This window comes from Phyllopteryx taeniolatus, chromosome 19 (genome assembly GCF_024500385.1).
Source record: "Phyllopteryx taeniolatus isolate TA_2022b chromosome 19, UOR_Ptae_1.2, whole genome shotgun sequence".
NCBI classification, from domain to species: domain Eukaryota; kingdom Metazoa; phylum Chordata; class Actinopteri; order Syngnathiformes; family Syngnathidae; genus Phyllopteryx; species Phyllopteryx taeniolatus.
In genome coordinates, this window is record NC_084520.1 from 6,536,139 (window position 1) to 6,558,825 (window position 22,687).

Sequence of the window (22,687 nt, forward strand, 5' to 3'; positions counted from 1 at the left end):
ATCCTTTTTAATGCAGCCCTATGGGGGGCACAAGCCAGTGCAAACTGTAGGCCGGTCCCAAGCCGGTCTACTAGTGCGCCGAATTGTCTTGTGAGGATAAAGAGCGTACAAGTACTGACCTTAATCTTGATATCAAAGGCTGTTTGAAGTATAGATTGTAATCAACTGTTAGTGTTTCTTTATAGAGAGGAGAGAAATGACAATGTGCAGCAGCAATCACATTAAAATCAACATTTATTATAAAAAATACCACCAATCATGTCATAGGCGTTATATGGCCGTTCATTACAATAAGACGTTTCGAATGTGTGACATCTACGACACAGGGTGAAGCTATTAATGTGATTTCAGTTTGGCGATGAGGAAAACTAAAAAAAACAAGTCATGTAAGGTTCTTTCTCAGGCAGGAAATGAAGGAGATTGTCTTCCACACATCATGCTCATTAGCCAGTTTTTCTCCCCTTCACCCTCCCATCACCTGTTGACATTTTTGGTAGGGACGAGACAGAACCTGTCAGTGTGAAATGAGGTCAGTGATAGTGATGCTGATGGAAAAATCACCTGTAAAACCAAGCAGACAGCGGATGGACACAAACGCACACAAACGAATGTACACTCTTTCTGGCAGTTTCTCCGAGACACACAGATGTGTTGCTAAAAGGTTGTCATGACAACTCTATCTCAGCACCTCTGTGTGATTGTGCGAGTCTCGGTGTGCGTAATTGAATTGAAACATTTGGGACTCACAAAGAAAGCAGTTGTTTCACTACATTCATATAGATGGACTGCAACACAGCAAGATGGCTGCAACTTTGCTCCGCTTCGAATCCCATGAATTTACACATAACTACCAAAGTGTTGAAATCAGCTCTTTTAATAAGGCTTTTATAACATGAGTTCACTTATTATTGTGCTGTGAAGACGCTTCAAATTAAGTGGAGAGATGTTGCAAGAATCACACAGAAAATCCGATCATAGGGATAAAAACACACCAGATACGACTCTGTATTCATTATCAAGCTCTGAAATATAAGAAAAGAGATTGTAATCCTCACCACAGAACAAATTAACTCAGGAGGGATTATTTGCTCAGAATGTTGTGGGAACAAGACATGAAGATTAGTTTATATCTGTGTACACAAATAAACTATTATAAGACCTTAATACTGATTTGATATATAAAAAAAGCTTATCTTGTGCAATAGATAAAATTCAAAATTAGGATGTTGAAAATGACCAAATAATTCCTGCTTTATGCTAGACATCTGAACCATGTGTAGTATGTTAAATTCTCATAAACATGAATAAAAACAAAAAACAAAAACAACAATGACAACGATTTATCATCATCCAATCAGTTTGCGCTAATGTCATCGCAATGCTGCTCATAGCCCCTAGGGGGTATAATTGCATAGATTAATCAGTTTCCTTTTTTTCGTAGTTCTGATCAATAACATTTGATAATATTAACATGCGAGTTCTAATCGCTTTTTCCATTAAAAATATAGTGCTCTCAGTTTTGCCAGACATCAACAGCTTCGCTTCAAGTGTTGCAAAACTGTGTATTTGTAGCTGCACTTCACATTGCCATAACACTGTACAATGTCATGACATAAAAAGCACCAATATTTCGTTGGCATAGTATGACTTACGACAACACAGGACTTTTGCTTCAATTCGGCACAGTTTGCCGTCTGTGATTCCTCAAAAGGAGAATTCACAGTACAGTGTAGCCTCAAAACACCCCTACAGCTGAACAATCTGGAGGCTAAACAGGAAAAACAGGCCTTAAAAGTTGTATTAAACCTCAGTGCTAAAACGTTGAGACTTCAGCATATCAATGTGGTTTGGATCTTGGATTTCAGAGAAGGTCGCCAACTATGTAAGATCCATTGATTGCGATCATTTCGACAGAGCAGAGAGGTTATATGCCTGTGAGTATTGTTATATGCTCTGTTTGTATGTATTGCTGCTCCGTGTCTTTGGGTAGCAGTTGTTTGAAGGTTTGTAATTACTGCAACATCTATGCTAATTTCCGTTAGCCTGTCTATGGTGTATCGTATTATATGTCAGCAATAAGGTACCGGACTATCAAGACAGACAAAATTATATGGTTTGGTTGCCCATTTTTGTGTTAAAATATACAACGTTCAATTTTCTTGTTAAATGTGTCAGTTTTACAGTAAAAACACTGAAGCATTGTATAAAAGCCAAAAGATAAGAAGAGTTGCAGTGTTAATACAAGATTAGTGTTGGCTATAAATATGTATATATATATATAATGGAAATATATATATATATATATATATATATATATATATATATATATATATATATAAAATTTGAAGTTGTGTCAATGCACAGTATGGTGTATCAACTGCCTCCATGCAAGCACATTGATTGCAGAAAGACAAGAACGCTAATTCTTGATGCTTTGGGTATTTTCATAAAAGCATGTTACGGACATGGTGTCAAGACACCTAGGAACTGTTAGAAATTGTGAAAAAAATGCATGTCTCCTTTAAAGGTAAATTAAAATCGTTAAGTTAATAAAGGTTTTATGATAGAATGGATTATTAGAAAATTTGATTCTAAATCGAAGCAAATCGGAAATTGACCCAAGTGCAATAAAATGAAAATATGTTGATACAGTAACACTAGGGGCCATAAAAGATTTTTGTTATAACATTTAGTTAAGAATAATAATGAAAAGACTTGGCAGACCATCAAGCCTGCAGGAGCTTCCTGAGGTCCTCGTCCATCCCTCCCGTTCGCATGCGCTCCAGGCTGTGGTACCGGTGGACCACCCGGTCGGCTGTCACAACCACCACCCTGACGCCGTGGGTGTCCTCGCCCAATTGGCAGCCGATGGCCGAACTCACGACCATGTCGAGGCCGCCGTGGCAACCGCCTGCATTCCGGTGATAGTGGCCGGAGAAGACCGCCTTCACCCCTGGAGTAAGAGAAGATGAAACAGGTATGACAAACACTTTTTTTTTTTTTTTTTTAATAAATGTGTGCTTATGTTTCACATCTGGATGGAAATATGAGGCTAATATTATCCTTCAAGTGTCATTTGATTCACACCACGTCTGACCTTGGTAGCCTTTAGTCATCCAAATGACAATGGAAAAGAATAAATAAATGAACACCTCTAAGCAGAAATTACCAAAATAGGCCAACACGGAGTGACTCAATGCTACAACATAGAGATGTGGATTTAAATAGCTCACTTAGAAGTACAGCGTGTGCTTAAAACGACACCCTGCTGCTTAATTTCTTTGGGTTAGTTATATTTACTAGAACAGGGGTGGCCAACTAGTCAGAGACTAAGAGCCACTTTTTTTTCTGTGTTACTGCAAAGAGCCACATACACGGGTACACATGAACATCATCTTTTAATCATGTATGCACGCATACACAGACCTCTGCTCAGCCAGATCTAATGAAAATAACCACACCAACATGATAATATCAGTAATTTTCAACAGTTAACATTGTGTGCACTGTCTCACACATACAAACTCTCAGTTCAAGCAAGTCCACAAACAATAATAGAATAATTTTCAATAACATCTTTCTCTTACTATGCTGCTTAGTGAGACTTCTGGCATTCCTTATCTTGAACAATCCTCTTCAAATCTGGCTTGTATTCTGTTGTTGCCACTCTAAGCAATTCTTTCAAATGAGTGTCAGTCAGAACAGATCGATGCTTTGATTTCACATGTTTCAGGGTAGAAAACACAGACTCGCAGACGTACGTTGACCCAAACATGGACAGTATCTTAAGCGCAGCTCGTTTGATGTTGGGGTATTTTTCAATTGGCACACTTTTCCAGAACTCAACGGTCCCTTCCCTTAAAACAGCTTTCAGTTGATCCTCCTCACAAAGGTCGATCATCTCCAACTCAGCCGCAGCCTCATCTGTGACGAGCGGGGCTTTCAAACAGTCTGGCTTCCAAGCCAGCTGATATGATGCAAGCGTTACGGTCTCCGAGTGTTTTGTAAATTTTTTGAAAAACTGCACCTGCTTTTCTGCCTTGCTTTGTCAAAGCGACCAACTTGTTCTTGCGAAGTTCAGTCCCTTTTGGAAATTCCTGTTCGATGTTAGGGTGGAGTGAGCTGAAGATTTGAAGCTTTGAAATGCGCTAATGCTGCGTGACATATAAGGCAGATCGGCTTGCCATTACGTTTAACAAAAAAATATAAACTCTCCCACTCTGGCAAAAACGTCCTGTGTTCTTCTTCATATTTTCGTTTGGCTGTGCTTTTTTTCCCTGCCATTTCAAGAGGTAACTTGACGGAAATTGTTTACAACACAAATGATGTCACACCAAAGATTCTCTCGTCGCTCGTTTGACGTCACTCAAACCGGCTTACATGGTCAGTGTGCCATCTAGCTGTAGGGGGAGTGAATGACAGCGCCAGCCAAGCATTTTTGACGCATGTCATGTGACAGCTCCTGAAGAGCCGCATGAAACTAGTTAAAGAGCCGCATGAGGCTCGCGAGCCGCGGGTTGGCCAGGCCTGAAGCTCACTTTCCATTGGCCCAATTCTTAATATTTACTATGACAGAGTAATGGAATAGTAAAGAATGTGGGAGGGAAAGAAAGTTACAATGAAAGATCTCTCAGCCTTCCACTTAAATATTCTAACAAAACAGGTATACGCATTAGGGAGTCAGGATTTTCAATTTATTTTCAATTACAAACTACATTTTCATTAGAGCAGCGCAGGTTTGGCTTCACCCTGCAGCGCTGCTGTGTCACTGTGGTGTAATAATCATTGACCATGTGAAATTATGTGTGTAACATACTTTACCTTGAACAAGGGCTGACAAATTGTTTATCTGTGTAATTCTTTTCCCGTGTTGGGAAGGGACATGCGCTTACATTTTTTTTTTATATTGAAGTTATGCTTTGAATGAGAATGACTGCTGTACAGACGAAATTAATGTGTCAAGTGCTTTCAGGGCCAGAATGAATTAGGTGAGCTACGATTTTCCTGCAATGAAGTGAATGTAGTGAACGCATGTACGTGGTTATCGTAAAATGAATTAGTAAATGCATCAAAAAATATTGGCACGGCGGTTGAGTCGTTAGCACATTTACCCCACAGGTCTGAGATTCGGGGATAAAATCTCGACTCTTGGCTGCCTGTGTGGAGTTTGCATGTTCTCTCCGTGCTCGTGCAGGTTTTCCGCAAATACTCCAGCTTTCTCCCACATTCCAAACACATCCATGTCATGTTCACTAAAGACTTAATTGCCCAGAGGTGTCAATGTGATTGGCTCGTGACCAGTCCCGAGTGTACCCTGCTTTTTGTCCCCAAAGTCAGCTGGGATAGGCTCCAGCTCATTCACTACCCTAATGAGGATGAGTGCTAAAGAAAATGTAAATAACACAAAAAAGGTTAAAAATGAAGATCAACTGCCAGTCTACTGCATTACCTCTCAGAAAAAGACATGGGATTTCCCTCTTGTGCAACTACTGCTGATACCAGCATCAGCATCATGAAATCGCCCTGATTCATCATGTCCACCACTCTGCATAATCAAACAGCACAGAATATGAAGGTGACCCAATTTTTATAAAATTTTCCATGACAGCGCAGTGGTTGCACATGATAGATCATGAAATAATAAATATGCCACAACCTACCTACAGTTAAGCCTGAATGAGTATACGGAGGAAGCTCGGTTCGTGAACGACCCTGTTCACAAACAAACTAATTGATAATGAAGATTTGTGAACAAACATTGTTTTGATTCGCCAATTATGCTTTAGCTCACGAACAGTCACAACATATTCATGGAGTATAAACATAGTTAGCTCTATATTCCACATACAGGCACTGTATCTTTTTTGTTTTTTTGCACTAAATTAGCCCTCAGCAGCCCTATGTGCATTTGATAGTACTATTAGGAAGCCTAAAGGCCTTTTCACACTGCACTTGGTTTTCTTGGTGTTTGCCGCATTGCAGCACGCAAGGATGAGAGCGCCACGGTGCAAGCTGGCCCATAATTGGAAGTGTTTGCATAGCAGCCTACCAGGAAGTAAGGAACTGGGAGGCTTTTCCCGCTGGGTGGTCTTTTGGTGTTAGCACTCTGAAAACACACCGACGGCCCCTCTCCTACTGGATGGGCTTTCTGACGTAATGGCAACGGTGCTCTCCTTGAATACTTCTTCAACTCAAGGGCATATCGCGTATGGTTTGCTAACTACTTGAGTGGCAGAACACAATGGCTTCAGGTTGATGGTCTTTGTTGAAACCCCTAACCTATTCAAAATGGTCTCCCGACTTCCTGAATGCTGCGAATATTTATGAAAAAAATAAAATAATTATACTACTACTAATAATAATAATGCATTACACTTAGCGCTGTTCTAGGCACTCAAAGACGCTGTAGAATTGCATGCACTATTCATTCACACGCTCGTGGTGGTAAGCTACTTGTGTATCCACAGCTGACCTGGGGCAGTCTGACGGAAGGCTGCCATTCTGCGCCTACGGCCCCTTTGACCAACACCAAACATTCAACCACATTCATTTGCAGGCAACGTGGGTTAAGTGTCTTGCCCAGGGACACAAAAGCAACATGTGCTTGGGCGGGGATACGAACTGGCGAGCCTCCGCTTTCAGGGCATACACTTACCATCTGCACCACGCCTCCCACAAACCAAATTGTGAGTTTATTTCTTCTCCTTAAAGGATTCCAGTTTCAACTGAATTGCTCACGTTATAGTTCATGTAAAAGGTGGAAAATGTTCTGAAATCAATTAACTTACTACTACTATTTTACATGACATAAACTTGGCATTTTAACTGGGGTGAATGGACTTTTATATCCAATTATTGTATGCTCATACCTACAGACAAATGTTTGATGGGCTCACCAAATACATCGCGCGCAAATAATACACCTCCTGTGAAACTGGAAAAAGCATTCTCTGATTAATCATGCCAACAAAAGCACGTGGGCGTGTGTAAGCGTGTGTATGTATAGATAGATGTGTCTGCTGACACATCTTCAATAAACCATCATACAAAGCAGGACAGAATTTGTACAGTACAGACATTGTGGATGCGCTATTTATTTGCTTTGCACATCACACTTGTATATTCAGAAGGTGGTTCAGCCCCAACAAGCATAAGTAAAACAAATTAAAAACTAGAACGGCACTTGTAGACTTGGGTTCAATTGTCTGTCTGTATATCCGCAAGCCCCTTTCTCATTCACTGTGGGTGATTTTTAACAATTTAACCTTTTTTTTTTTTTTTTTTTTTTTGGGAAATGCGAGCGACCCCACACGAGAGGAAAACAAATAAGTGAGTGTGTGCTTAGTTCTCTTTTCATGTGTGGTGTACTCAAGATGATCATCACAATGGAATAACAATATCTCCCCTGATACTTGACTGTCTATTCTCCTAAACCAGATGTCGGCTGGAATACCAAGACTGACCTGTGAGTACCATGGTGCCACAGGGCATGTAGACTGCCAGAAAATACAAAGAAGAAAGTAGTAGTAATAGTTGTAGTAGTAGTAGTACAGTTGATCCTCTATTCGTGTCTTGCAACAGAGCGAGTTTAAGGTCAATGTTGACGACACACAAGGATTTCTGATGGGAAATATTGAACAGGTTTACACTATTTATGAATCTTGGCCTCAACTGAGGGAAAGAAAAATCACTCCAAACACACCCCACTGTACAGAATAATCGGTCAGGATAATTTTCCAGAGACATTCGACAATTGGGCCTTTCCTGACTTACAGCAGAAGAGAGGAAACATTCCAATTATGCCCAATTGACGATATGTGTGCACCCCAATTAGAATGATACGAATGCACTTTATTTTTAAAAAATATTCTGGCGAAGGGTTTATAAACTAAATTAAAAAGTTGGTCAGCCTATTTGTTATTCACCGGGCTACTTTATGGTTAGTGGATAGTTAAGTAGGATGCTAGGAATAGTCAGATGGAACATTTTCATTCTGGGGCTTTGTGTGCCAGACAGTACATTTCTCTATCTGCATTTCTTTTTCTAAATTTATATCCAAATTGAATGGGGTCTTCCACAGCACACGTGCCCACTACCAAGGTCATCTGGAAATCGGCAATGTTGTGTGTTACTGTAATCTGACTGACTCACCGACAACCACTTGCCTTTGTGGGAGGTAACAAACAGCAGCAAAATGACTGAGCCAGGATACACTGTTATTACATTAATATGTCCATTTATATCTGCAAGTAAGCTTATTGATACAGAATTACAGTTTTTGCAACAGCTGATTTATTGTAAAAGCTTGTATTCTAATTTCATAAGCGATCGGCCCACTAGATTTCTCCCTTGGGGGACAGCACTGCTCGACTAACCTGTCTTATTGTCCATCTGGCAGAATGGGATCGCTGGGAGGTCATCACGATACACTATAAAGGCTTTCTCTCAAGGTACAGCTGAGAAGTCAAGTGGACTGAACCAAAAGACAATTTGAATGAAAAATCAAGAGTGCTCTGTAGGGACATTTAATGAAACATAACACAGAACTAGTTCCTCTCAGGCACGTTTGTGCACATGCCTGAGCTAGCTAGATCTTTTCCACCTGCGTTATTGTCTTATTAATATAAGAGATTGGTAAGCCTTCTACATTAGATGTTATACTCCCTGGAGAGACAGTCTTGTATGTGACTAGCTTTCTTAACAAATTTCCAAAAGGTTTACAATTAAGAAATTATAGAAAGTTTATTATTGTGCCCAAAAGCCTGCAGGGAGGTTGTTCGGGTGGTTTGAACTTGCTGATGACAGGAATACTAATCCACCATAAGCATATTCATTGAAAATTCTGTCAGGAATCAATTTGTAGACAGATAAAAGTAAAACATCTGAGAAAACGTTCTGCAAGTACAGGAGCCAAACCATAGTGATTGAAAATGCAGCCAGACAAAACAATGTTTGTGGGGGACAGACAGAGACAAACGAGAATGTAACAGGTTAAAAAAAAAACACTGACATAATAACATGGTATATGACTACTATAACATTACATAGGAGTCATGTTTTTATCTGTGAGGGAATGGCACACCCCGTGAGAATGGTATGCAAAGAGGCAATAGGACAGGATGGGTGAGGAAAGGACAGGGTTATTGAGCCGGGCAGTTCTACTGGCATGGGGTAGGAGTGGCTAGGCAGTGCCTAAACACTTGTAAGGACTTTGGAGTGCAAAAGACAGATGAATCAAGGGGAGTTGATGTAATAATACAGGCTGTGTCGGTGTGATTGGCCTCAGATCAAGCGAGGAAATCCTACTGGTGTCTACAAAGATATACCATGCCTTGAAAAAGTATTCATACCCCTTGAACCTTTTCACATTTTGTGACCTTACAATCACTAATTGGAATGCATTTTGGTGAGATTTTATGTGATAGACCAACACAAAGTGGCACATAATTGTGAAGGTGTCAGGTGTGTTATGTGACAGCAGAGTCTCTTGCTAGGATGAAGGGGAAAGTTTATAAGACAGTGGTGAGGCCAGCCATGATGTACGGATTAGAGACAGTGGCACTGAAGAGACAACAGGAGGCAGAGCTGGAGGTGGAGGAAATGAAGATGTTGAGGTTCTTTCTAGGCGTGAACAGGTTGGCTAGGATTAGAAATAAGATCATCTGAGGGACAGCCAAGGTTAGATGTTTTGGAGACAAAGTTAGAGAGAGCAGACTTTGATGGCTTGGACACACCCAGAGGAGAGATAGTGAGTATATTGGTAGAAGGTTAATGAGGATGGAGCTGCCAGGCAAGAGAGCTCGAGGAAGACCAAAGAGAAGGTTGATGGATGTCGTGAGGGAAGACATGAGGGCAGTTGCTGTTAGAGAGGAGGATACAGGAGATAAGCTTACATGGAATAGCATGACACGCTGTGGCGACCCCTAACGAGACAAGCTGAAAGGAGGAGGAGATGTAGAAGAAGAAGAAGGGGAAGAAGAAGAGGAGGAAGAAGAAGAAATATGCATGTTCCTCATCTGGCATCTAGAGGAGATGTGTTGTCACAATGAAGAAGTGTGGACTCGGCCCCACCAATCCAACATGGGAAGAGAAAACACCAAATACACCCAGGGTGGTCCACCAGCCCCCAAGAGAGGGACACAGGGAACAACCAGCACCAGGAGTCAAAGCATGAGCCTTGTGAGTACCCACCTACCACCCCATTACTAGGGTTACTGGGTGCTCTGATGGCTGATGGGCACTGGCTGACCGCCTGCCTACCACCCCCCACCTCAACCACTAAACTCCCTTAAGGATATACCGATGCATGTGGTGCACTGTGTGATTTGGCTCTGATCAAATTAGGATTGTTCAATCTAGGCCAAAGAGGTCTGCAGTCTACTGAGCGTCATTCTAATTTCGGGTCAACATTCTCCCCAAACCTTCCATTCTACTTTAATCATTGAGTTGATAAGGGCTCTGTAATTTGCATAGTCTAATAGTCTGCTATAATCTTCTGCAGGATTGAAAGCATCACAGCAGGTGGCCTTAGATGCTTTGCTAAAGGTTACCTCTGCCTTTAGGTTAATGACAGCTGCCCACTTCTGGGAAAATAACCTTGATTTGACGAAGACAAAATCTGAAAAAACTAATTTCACTGGCATAAGCAGTATACATCACTTTCTGTTCATTGTTATCAAAGTGCCTTGCAGTGCAGTTGGTGTGGGTGGCCCTATGGGACATCAAACCTTCAAACGCTCGAGTTGCTGCTGAAGTCAGCCAAGCTATATCAAGGATAAGAATCCTTCTCATTTACAAACGATACCATGAAAAAACAATTAAGTGCTGTGAAATGTGTGATACAACCATTGTAAGTATAAGGTTCTTGCTACGGGGGATGCAAGTATGTGTCTCCAGAACACTTTTAATGCCGAGTAGGTAGCAAACATGCACATGATATACTTCTTCATCTTGTCTGGGTCTCTGTGGAAATCTTATTTACCCTGTAAGCCACAAAACAGTCCCACTTCTTCTGTGCTTTTATGATTCCAACGTGGGGACTGGCCTTTGCTTTGACTGTGTAAAAAAAAAAAAAAAGGTGGTGGTTGATGGAGGAGGGTCTGTTTGTGCATTCAGAAAAAAAAGTCCACAGTAAGCAGTCACAGTAATGACTGTATACAGAATGCAAAGGGAGAGGAGAGACATTACATGCAGTCAAATTGAATTCTCGTATGGGTGAGAAAATTCATATAAATGAGGGCAAAGTACATTTAAAATACTATAAAAAATTTCTCTTTTCCCATAACTGTACAGGGCTGATTGCATCCATTTTTTACACAATTGCCGAGTCTGTTTTAATAATCGGAAACACGCTGCTGTACTTTCCCAACTGACAATGACTACCAAACGATATGATAGATTAAAGGAATACAAAAAATAAAAAATAAAAAAAATCAATAACCTTCAAGCAACTCATCATGTTTGATACCTACAACACTTTCTTCGATGCAGCCTCCAACTCGCTTTCATCTGTTGGTCACTGATTTGCCGGCTGCAAGATGGGATTTACTAATTGTGCATTGAGTTTCTCACAACAAAACAACCCATCTTGTGCATTATTACAGGAGAAGCTATTTACCTACAATGCTGTCCTCCTCTCCGATGCAAGAGGAGCCACTGTCACCAAAGTGCAGCGAAATAATTACAAATTAAAATGGTGTCGATAATTTGCATGACATAGGGAAGCAAAATGATGTCATGTGCTGAGGCATCTTGCAGCCACAGTCTCCCATTAATCACCATCAGTCATCACCAAGAATCTGTTTCCTACTGTATGTCCTCCAGTTAAACACAAACACCCGACACAGACACATAAAAGGGGCCTGGGAAATTGAAAAAGTCTGTGTGGCATACATGCCTTTGGGACATTTGGACCATGGAAGTGAATCCTACTCAGTTTACTCAGTGATACATGTCAGAATCAGAATCATCTTTATTTGCCAAGTATGTTCAAAAAACACACAATGAATTTGTCTCCGGTAATTGGAGCCGCTTTAGTACGACAACAGACAGTCAATTGACAGAGAACACTTTTGAGACATAGAGACATTGACAAAAAAAAACAGTCACTGAGCAATAAAGGGTTGTTATCTGGTAATGCCGGTACATTTTTTTTTTTTGATAATTGTGCAAAAAGATGCAGTCCTCCAGCACTTAGAGCAGTTCGAATGACAAATATTACAATAGTCCGGTGTAATGACCATCGTGCAAAGGGCGCAGAGACTTCACGCGACTAATACGATAGTCTGGGACAATGTTGATTGTGCAAATGTTGCAGATACTCCTCAATCAGTGTGCAAATGGGACAGATGCTACTCTGGCATGAGTGGCCAGTATTGGTCAACAACAGATATGCAAATAGTGCTGCGTGGTGAGACAAATACAATGAGTGCACGAGTAATATATAATTGGCCCGACAGAAATGTGACAACTCAAGACAAAAAGACAAAAAATTGCCAGCATGTTGCAATCGAATTGTAGGTTAGGTGTTTAAGAAGTTGATTGCAAGAGGGAATAAGCTGTTGGAATGTCTGCTAGTTCTAATTTGCATTGATCGGTAGCGCCTACCTGAGGGAAGGAGCTGGAAGAGCTGGTGACCGGGATGTGGAGGGTCCGAGAGGATTTTGCACGCTCTTGTCTTAGTTCGAGCACCGTGCAAGTCCTCAAGAGTGGGTCGGGGGGTACCGACAATCCTTTCAGCAGTTTTGATTGTCCGTTGCAGTCGGAGTTTGTCCTTTTTTGTAGCAGCACCAAACCAGACTGTGATGGAAGAACACAGGACTGATTTGATGACCGCTATGTAGAACTGCCTCAGCAGCTCCTGTGGCAGACCGTGCTTTCTCAGAAGCCGCAGGAAGTACATCCTCTGCTGGGTATTTTTGAGGACGGAGTTGATGTTGATCGCCCACTTCAGGTGCTGAGAGACTGTAATTCCCAGGAACTTGAAGGTCTCAACGGTTGACACAGGCAGCTGGACAGCATGAGGGGCCTCCTGAAGTCCACGATCATCTCTACAGTCTTGAGCGTGTTCAGCTCCAGGTTGTGTCGGCCGCACCACAGCTCTAACCGCTCCACTTCCTATTGATATGCAGACTCGTCACCGTCCTTGATGAGGCCGATGACAGTGGTGTCATCTGCAAACTTCAGGAGTTTGACAGCTGGGTGCGTTGAGGTACAGACATTTGTGTAGAGAGAGAAGAGCAGCGGAGAGAGGACACAACCTTGGGGCGCCCCAGTGCTGATACTGCGTGTCGATGAGGTGGCCTCCGCCAGCCTCACCTGCTGTGTCCTGCCCGTCAGGCAGCTGTAAATCCACTGGCAGATGGCAGGTGAGACGCTGAGATGGAGAAGCTTGGAGGAAAGGAGTTCAGGGATGAAGGTGTTGAACGCTGAGCTGAAGTCCATGAACAGGATCCTCGTGTAGGTCCCTGCACTGTCGAGGTGTTCTAGGATGAAACGCAGTCCCATGTTGACTGCATCATCCGCAGCCCGGTTTGCTCGGTAGGCAAATTGCGGGGGGTCCAGCAGGGGCCCTGTGACGCTCTTGAGGTGGTCCAGCATGAGACGGAATGAAAGTGTCATTTTCAAATCTGCAGTAGAAGGTATTCAAGTCGTTGGCTAGTGTGCTATTGTTCTCAGCTTGGGGGGGATCGTCGCTTGTAATTTGTCAGCGATTGGAATGCATGCCAGACTGATTTAGAGTCGTTAGCGCTAAACTGTTTTTCCAACTTTGCTGCATAGTTCCTCTTTGCACTTTAATTAATTTAATTAATTTGTTTAGTCAGCTGGTTTCTAGCTTGATTATACAGGGCCCAGTCCCCGCTTTGATATGCGTCCTCCTTAGCTTGGCAAAGCTGCTTAAGTTTGGCAGTGAACCACGGCTTGTTGTTGTTGAATGTGCGAAATGACTTTGTTGGCACACACACATCTTCACAGAAACTGATATAGGATGTGACAGTGTCCGTATATTCATCCAGGCTGCCAGCTGAATTTTCAAAGACAATCCAGTCAGTGCAGTCTAAACAGCTTTGAAGTTCCATCTTTGCTTTATTGGTCCACTTTTTCACTGTTTTCACCGTATGCTTCGCGCATTTAAGTTCTTGCCTGTACGTCGGTATTAAGTGAATTAAGCAGTGATCAGACGAGCCCAGTGGTGCACGAAGTTTGGCACGGTATGCGTTTTTGGTGGTCCAAAGTGTTATTTTCCCTGGTAGGACAGTTAATGTGCTGCTTGTATTTAGGGAGTTCGTGGTTGAGTTTAGCTTTGTTAAAGTCCCCGAGAATAATGAGGGGTGAGTCCGGGTGTTTTTTTTCAATTTCGTTGACTTGTTCGCCGAGCATTAGCAGTGCGGCGTTCGTGTTAGCTTGAGGCGGAATATAGACGCCAGCTTGAATAAATGATGTGAAATCATGCGGCGAGTAGAATAGCTTACAGTTCAAAAACAACGACTCCAAATGCGGGCTACAGTGTGTGCTGAGCTCCGTAACGTCCGTACACCATTTTTCCTAGATATAGAAGCATATCCCGCCGCCTTTTGTTTTCCCCGATGATTCCATGTCGCGGTCTGCCCGGTGAAGATGGAAGCCGGGAAGCATGACGGCGCCATCGGGTACAGCGTCACAAAGCCAGGTCTCCGTAAAGCACATGGCGGCGGAATGTCCAAAGTCTTTACTGGTCTTTATCAGAAGATGAAGCTCGTCCATTTTGTTGGGTAGGGAGCGTACATTCGCGAGGTGGATTGACAGGAATGCCAATCTGTATCCTCTCTTGCGGAGTTTCACCTGGAAGCTTCCCTCTGTGGCGCCGACTCCGCCTTCATGCGCCGAAGACCGCGGACGCCGCTCCGGTGAGTAACTCGGGGGAAAAACAGAGCGGATTTGCGAAAGTTGGTGAAAGAAAGTCCAAAGCAATATTTGTTAAAAAAATTTGTTCATAAAGTGATTTGTTTGTGAATTGAGGTTAAAAATTAAAGTAGCAAGCGGAATGTACCTCAATACAACGGAGTAAATGCAGCGTTTCTTCTTAACAAAAATACTGACGTAAATGTTTGTTGCATTAAAACTATTCTGACAAGTACAATGTAAATGTAACGGCATAAATGTAGAGCATTACTACACAATTTTGATTGCTGTATTATTAAGAGCATGATGTTTAGTGGCATAAATGACTTAATGTGGTCTATTAGCACAGGCTCATGCCCTGGTTTCACGTTCACAAATTTAAGCATTTCAATATTTAGACAGGAATCATGATGTGACTGAACTTCCACTTTCAGACCCACTTTCAAAATTCTGTTGTCAAGTAAACAAACAGCCATTTAATTTGTTGGTCTGTAGGCTACTTCATCATTACTAATCTTAACTTTTGGTTGAAGCATGAGGACACAACAGATACTCTGTGAGATACTGTATAGCGAAAAACAAAACCATTGTTCAACCTCATCATTAAAACAATGGGGTTAAAGGCTTAGCTGTGGCTTCTTATCAAATCCCTGCTGGGTGATAAATGGGCCTTCCCTTTTGAATAGTGGAAGACCCTTCCTCTTAACGACATCCAGTGAGAGGAGGGAACGACAAAGAAAGAGAAAACAAGATTCAACATAACAGAACACACCTTGACTACTAATTAGCTAATTGTATGTACTATTCAATAGCCACAAGCCATATTGGGAATCCCAATGACTTTCCCAGGTGCGCCCTTGTTTTTGTAAAGATTGTACTCATTTGGAGTTCAAACGTATGCAGTACCAATGGTGAGGGATGCCGTCAAGCTGAAGAAGGAGTCCTATCGGGCCTTTTTGGTATGTGGGACTCCTGAGGCAGCTGATGGGTACCGGCTGGCCAAGCAGAATGCAGCTTTGGTGGTCGCTGAAGCAAAAACTCGGGCATGGGAGGAGTTCGGTGAGGCCATGGAGAAAGACTTCCAGACGGCTTCAAGGAAATTCTGGTCCACCATCCGACGTCTCAGGAGGGGAAAGCAGTGCACCAACAACACGGTGTATAGTGGGGATGGGGCGCTACTGACCTCGACTCGGGACGTTGTGAGCCGGTGGGGAGAATACTTCGAAGACCTCCTCAATTCCACCGACATGCCTTCCCATAAGGGAGCAGAGTCTGGGTTCTCTGAGGCGGGCTCTCCTATCTCTGGGGTTGAGGTCACCGAGGTGGTTAAAAAGCTCCTTGGTGGCAGGGCCCCGGGTGTGGATGAGATTCGCCCGGAGTTTCTCAAGGCTCTGGATGTTGTCGGGCTGTCCGGGTTGACACGCCTCTGCAACATCGCGTGGACATCGGGGACAGTGCCTCTGGATTGGCAGACTGGGGTGGTGGTCCCCCTTTTTAAGAAGGGGGACCGGAGGGTGTGTTCCAACTACAGGGCGATCACACTCCTCAGCCTCCCTGGTAAGGTCTATTCAGTGGTGCTGGAGAGGAAGGTTCGTCGGGAAGTTGAATCCCAGATTCAGGAGGAGCAGTGTGGTTTTCGTCCTGGCCGTGGAACAGTGGACCAGCTCTACACCCTTGGCAGGGTCCTCGAGGGTGCAGGGGAGTTCGCCCAACCAGTCTACATGTGTTTTGTGGACTTGGAGAAGGCGTTCGACCATGTCCCTCGGGTGGTCCTGTGGGGGGTGCTTCGGGAGTATGGGGTACCGAACCCCCTGATACGGGCTGTTCGGTCCCTGTACGACCGGAGTCAGAGTTTGGTCCGCATATCCGGCAGTAAGTCGGACTCGTTTCCGGTGAGGGTTGGACTCCGCCAAGGCTGCCCTTTGTCACCGATTTTGTTCATAACTTCTATGGACAGAATTTCTAGGCGCAGCCGAGGCGTAGAGGGGGTCCGGTTTGGTGGCCTCAGTATTGCATCTCTGCTTTTTGCAGATGATGTGGTTCTGTTGGCTTCATCAAGCCAACAGAACCACATCATCTGATGGGGTAACATTTTATTTCTAGTTTTCACATTTCCCAACAACCCACCATAATTAATCAAATCGCATCTGTGTTGCCGGGTGTGAAGCGGCTGGGATGAGAATCAGCACCTCCAAATCTGAGACCATGGTCCTCAGTCGGAAAAGGGTGGCGTGCCCTCTCCAGGTCGGGGATGAGATCCTGCCCCAAGTGGAGGAGTTCAAGTATCTTGGGGTCTTGTTCACGAGTGAGGGAAGAATGGAACGGGAGATCGACAGGCGGATCGGTGCAGCGTCCTCAATTTACCGGTCGATCTACGTTCCTACCCTCACCTATGGTCACGAGCTGTGGGTCGTGACCGAAGGAACGAGATCCCGGATACAAGCGGCCGAAATGAGTTTCCTCCGCAGGGTGTCCGGGCTCTCCCTTAGAGATAGGGTGAGAAGCTCGGTCATCCGGGATGATCTCAGAGTAGAGTCGCTGCTCCTCCACATTGAGAGGAGCCAGATGAGGTGGCTGGGGCATCTGATTCGGATGCCTCCCGGACGCCTCCCTGGTGAGGTGTTCCGGGCACGTCCCACCGGGAGGAAACCCCAGGGACGACCCAGGACACGCTGGAGAGACTACATCCTTGGGCTGGCCTGGGAACGCCTCGGGATCCCCCCGGAAGAGATGGATGAAGTGGCTGGGGAAAGGGAAGTCTGGCCGTCCCTGCTAAAGCTACTCCCCCCGCGACCCGACCTCGGATAAGCGGTAGAAGATGGATGGATGGATGGACGTATGCAGTATCTGTCTTTATATAAACCGATTTGTCCATGCTTGTATGTTGTTTTTGTATAGATTTTACTCATTTGGAGTTCAAATGTATGCAGTATCTGTCTTTATATAAACCAATTTGTCCATGCTTGTATGCTGAAAGTATTCTGCATGAGGAGTAAAAACTCTCAAAGGAGGAAGTGAAAGGTGGTGCGGGGGGCGGTGGGGGGGTCAAACAAATCTATTTACAGTCCTCCATCTACTGTATGGTGAGAAGAGAGGCTGAGAGCACTACTGGGATTCCTGCTACTCCAATTACCTCTTGAATAGGACACACCGATCCCCAGGCACGGGGTTTCAGTATTTATCCATGAGAAGTGTATCAAACTTACACAACAAATATGACACTAAACTTTGTGCACATCTTACTACTTCTGCTTGCAGCAACAAAAATGCTGGCTAAACTGCACACATTGCACTGAGAAGTTTAGTGTAACAACAGTAAGGCCTAAGGGAGCCTTATTTACAATGATTACAGGTATGATAGCGATGAAGCAGCATGAAAGCACCCTCAGGAGCAATACAAAACTGCCTTTGGGGTCATTACATCAATACGGGAATGATGTCAACAAACAATACCAAAAGTTCACACCCACTATAACTCCAAACTTAAGTTATGTTAGTCTTAATTAATCCGATACATATGGTTTAATTCAAAGTTTAAAAAGAAATAAAACAGGCATGAATTGCTACAAAAGGAACGGCAAAATTTAATACCAAACAAATTACTGTCACATCCCAACCCACAGTAAGCGCTTGTGCAATTAAAAAAGGGACTGTGTGATGCTTTACTTGCCCAACAGGGGGTCATAACACAGAAACAGTGTATCATTAATATGAGACGGAATGCAGTCAACAATCCCGTGGTGTAACTGCTCACTTTGACGAGCCTGACAAAAACTAATTGGTGTTGTTCCTTTTTCCGATGTGCAGCTGTGGTGCCGAGATAAAACATAGATACTTGTAGACAAATTTGTTATGCATAGAAAAATGCAAAGCTGCACAGCCATTTTTCACGTCCAAAAGCAGACATCCACATATGACATTTTTTTGGGGGGATTGCATTGACGCATCTTACTACAAATAACTGAGAAATGAAAAACACATCAGCAGGGATACATTAATTACATTTATTATTTTAGTGTTATTTAGTAGTATATATGGCTCAAAATAAAACCACATTTGTTGCATGTAGTATTTTTGTATTTCTGATTATACTACATTGTACATATGTGTGTCTGAGTAAAATTCCCAGGACTGTATTAGACCCACAATAAAATACCAATTTTATTATACTCTGTCCATTTATTCATCCTGTCAAGAGTTAGACACAAATGTAGACAACAGTTCAGTTTGAAGAAAAAAGAATATACAGTCAATCTGATGCTAGATTTTTCTGCACTGTGCTTGAACAACCCACCCCCCCCTCCGAGTGCCTAAAGGTGTGTGTGTGTGTGTGTGTGTGTGTGTGTACATGGGAGGTTAATGATGCTACCCTTTACTGTAATGACAGTAATGATCACCATAGTACAAGAGCACATCTGGAAGCTTAAGATCATAGGGTGCAGTGGTGAGAAGAGCACACAGGGGAGGGACATGATGCGTGTATAAATCAACGCAATGGGGGTAAGAGGGAAATTACCATAACCATTATATGTCTAAAAGAGACATGATTTAGCATGGATGAGAGGAAACAGGCTTGAAGACAAACAACATTATAATCCGAGCTCAACAATGCAGCAAATATCATTCATATTTTGCCATCCTTTAATATTTCTGTTATTATTGTCTGGCATGCTAAATTGGAACTTTTGAACGGTTACAACACAGATGCCATCCATCCATTCATTTTCTACAGCTTATCCGGGTCGGGTCGCGGGGACAGTAGGTTTAGCAGGGACGCCCAGACTTCCCTCTCCCCAGCCACTTCATCCAGCTCTTCCGGGGGGATCCCGAGGCGTTCCCAGGACAGCCGAGAGACGCATCCCGGGGGAGGCGTCCGAATCAGATGCCCCAGCCACCTCATCTGGCTCCTCTTAATGTGGAGGAGCAGCGGCTCTACTCTGAGCTCCTCCGGGATGACCGAGCTTCTCACCCTATCTCTAAGGGAGAGCCCGGACACCCTGCGGAGGAAACTCATTTCGGCCGCTTGTATCCGGGATCTAGTTCTTTCAGTCATGACCCACAGCTCGTGACCATAAGTGAGGGTAGGAACGTAGATCGACCGGTAAATTGAGAGCTTCACCTTTCGGCTTAGCTCCTTCTTTACCACAGTGGACCGATACAAAGTCCGCATCACTGAGGACGCTGCACCGATCCGCCTGTCGATCTCCCGTTCCATTCTTCCCTGACTCGTGAACAAGACCCCAAGATACTTGAACTCCTCCACTTGGAGCAGGATCTCATCCCCGACCTGGAGAGGGCATGCCACCCTTTTCCGACTGAGGACCATGGTCTCAGATTTGGAGGTGCTGATTCTCATCCCAGCTGCTTCACACCCGGCAACACAGATGCGATTTGATTAATTATGGTGGGTTGGTGGGAAATGTGAAAACTAGAAATAAAATTTTACCCCATCAGGCGCCATCTCATTGTTTGATCATGTATTAGGTGTGGGCGAAATTCTTAAGATGCATTGCAAAGCAGATGTTAACCATTCTGAATCGGTTAAATAATTCATTTACCGAATAATGTAATGCTCGTGGAACACAAAAAGTGGAACGTTGAAGTGCAGCCCCCGACAGTCAATGTGGAAAGTAAGCGCATAGTTATGTGCCATATCATACCGTCCACGATAATACCTGCATTTAAATCAAGTAATAATTTATCAAGTGGCATGAAGTACATCCACCCATTAATCTATCAATCTATATATACAAACCCCAATTCCAGTGAAGTTGGGACATTGTGTAAAAGGTAAATAAAAACAGAATACAATGATTTTCAAATCCTTTTCAAGATACATTCAATTGAATTTAATATTTAATACCAAACAAATTACTGTATCATCATCATGTGAATACATTACAAAGACAAGGTATTTAATGTTCAAACTGATTCACTTTACAACAGCTAAACTATTACACATGACAAAATGTATCGAAAAAATTTGCCACATCAGTGACATCACATTATAATTTATACACCACTTTCATTTTGTTGTGATGAAAAATAATATTTTAAAAAATGATCTGTAAAGTGGCGGTGGCCGACTGGTTAAAGCGTCAGCCTCACGGTTCTGATTCCCGGCCCCGCCTGTGTGGAGTTTGCATGTTCTCCCCGTGCCTGCGTGGGTTTTCTCCGGGCACTCCTGTTTCCTCCCACATCCCAAAAACATGCATGAATTGGAGACTAAATTGCCCGTAGGTGTGGATGTGAGTGTGAATGGTTGTTTGTTTGTATGTGCCCTGCGATTGGCTGGCAACCAGTTAAGGGTGTACCCCGCCTCCTGGCCGATGATAGCTGGGATAGGCTCCAGCACGCCCGCGACCCTAGTGAGGAGAAGCGGCTCAGAAAATGGATGGATGGATGGATGGATCTGTAATGTGTTTTAAGTATGGAGATACGGGTGATCACAAGTACTGTTTTTGAAGTAGTCACGCAGTAAGAAAAAATGAAAAGAAAAAAAAAAAACTATACGAATTGTGTTAGGACGTATCAATTCAATTGAGATTTTTGGCTCTCAGTCTTTTAACCATATGTTACCGCTAAAGAAAACGATCAGAGAATTGAGCATTTATAAGATGTGAAAACACCTAACGTATTACACATCTTAGACATTGATTGAAAGTAGCATACTTTATACTTATTCTGATTGGATGTGTATGCACATACAAGGACAGACATGAGGAAGACATATTGTACACTGTTTTCAAAGTCAGCAGTAGCATGAAAGTCATCAGTATTTATCACCATATGTATTGTGTGTAAGTATTTCATGTCCTACAGCATGCCCTGTATCCTGTTTGAATATATAACTTCTGCCAGGATGTGTGTGGATGACACATTCGACATGTTTTACATAGCAGTGCATCTGCAAAAATACCCTGTGTTTTTGCATATGAAATTAGTGTTTTGCTTTTAATTATTAACTACTATTTGTTTGAAAAAGGAATCTATAATGTGAGAGGGGTCATCAGACCAAAACGGGCCAACATGGTTAAATCCATGCAGACATAATGGATGGGTAATTTAATTAATACTCTCCCCCGGCAGTCACCTTGATGAATGATTGCGAAGAAGGTGTGCGTGTCCGTATGAGAGGCCCTGTCAATCAGTTGTGTAAAATCGGCCTGATAGTATGACAAGAAAGTGTGTGTATGTGTGTTCAGTAAAGACTTACTGTCCTTGTGAGTGTTCTGTTTTCTTACAAACTGTTATGAGTCCATAATAAAGGAATTTGAAGAAGGAATTACTTTGAGGAAGTCAGTGCATTATTTAAATCAATTGTAGCTGTCCTGTGTGTGCGAAATAATCCTCTCCTGTGGTTTTTGCTATGAATGATTCCTCTGGGCGAGGATCTTAAATGTGTTACAGTTTGGATAGGCTGGCAATGAAGAGGGCTGACAGAAAGCTAAGAAGCTACAAAGTATTAAGACAAGATATTTTAAACCACTTTATCCATCCATCCATTTTCTTTACCGCTTATCCTCACTAGGGTCGCGGGCTGCTGGAGCCTATCCCAGCTATCTTCAGGCGGGAGGCGGGGTACTCCCTGAACCGGTCGCCAGCCAATCGCAGGGCACGTAGAAACAAACAACCATCAGCACTCACATTCACACCTACGGGCAATTTAGAGTCTCCAATTCATGCATGTTTTTGGGACGTGGGAGGAAACCGGAGTGCCCGGAGAAAACCCACGCAGGCACGGGGAGAACATCCAAACTCCACAGAGGCGGGGCCGGGGATTGAACCCCGGTCCTCAGAACTGCGA

General features: G+C 43.3%; 1 protein-coding gene across 2 annotated transcripts in view; it reads right to left on the reverse strand.

The window, feature by feature from the left end:
• Window positions 1-216: 216 nt before the first annotated feature.
• cpped1 (calcineurin-like phosphoesterase domain containing 1) overlaps window positions 217-22,687 on the reverse strand; it is a 50,267-nt gene continuing 27,796 nt past the window's right edge. The window contains exons 6-7 of one of the 2 annotated variants that reach the window (XM_061755650.1): window positions 2,725-2,953; window positions 217-511 (exon numbers count right to left, since the gene is read on the reverse strand). In XM_061755650.1, the coding sequence (XP_061611634.1) occupies window positions 2,727-2,953 (227 nt within the window). In that variant the 3' untranslated portion in view covers window positions 217-511; window positions 2,725-2,726. Of the gene's footprint in view, window positions 2,954-22,687 lie in introns of both variants that reach the window. The other variant, XM_061755649.1, reaches the window with a different exon arrangement.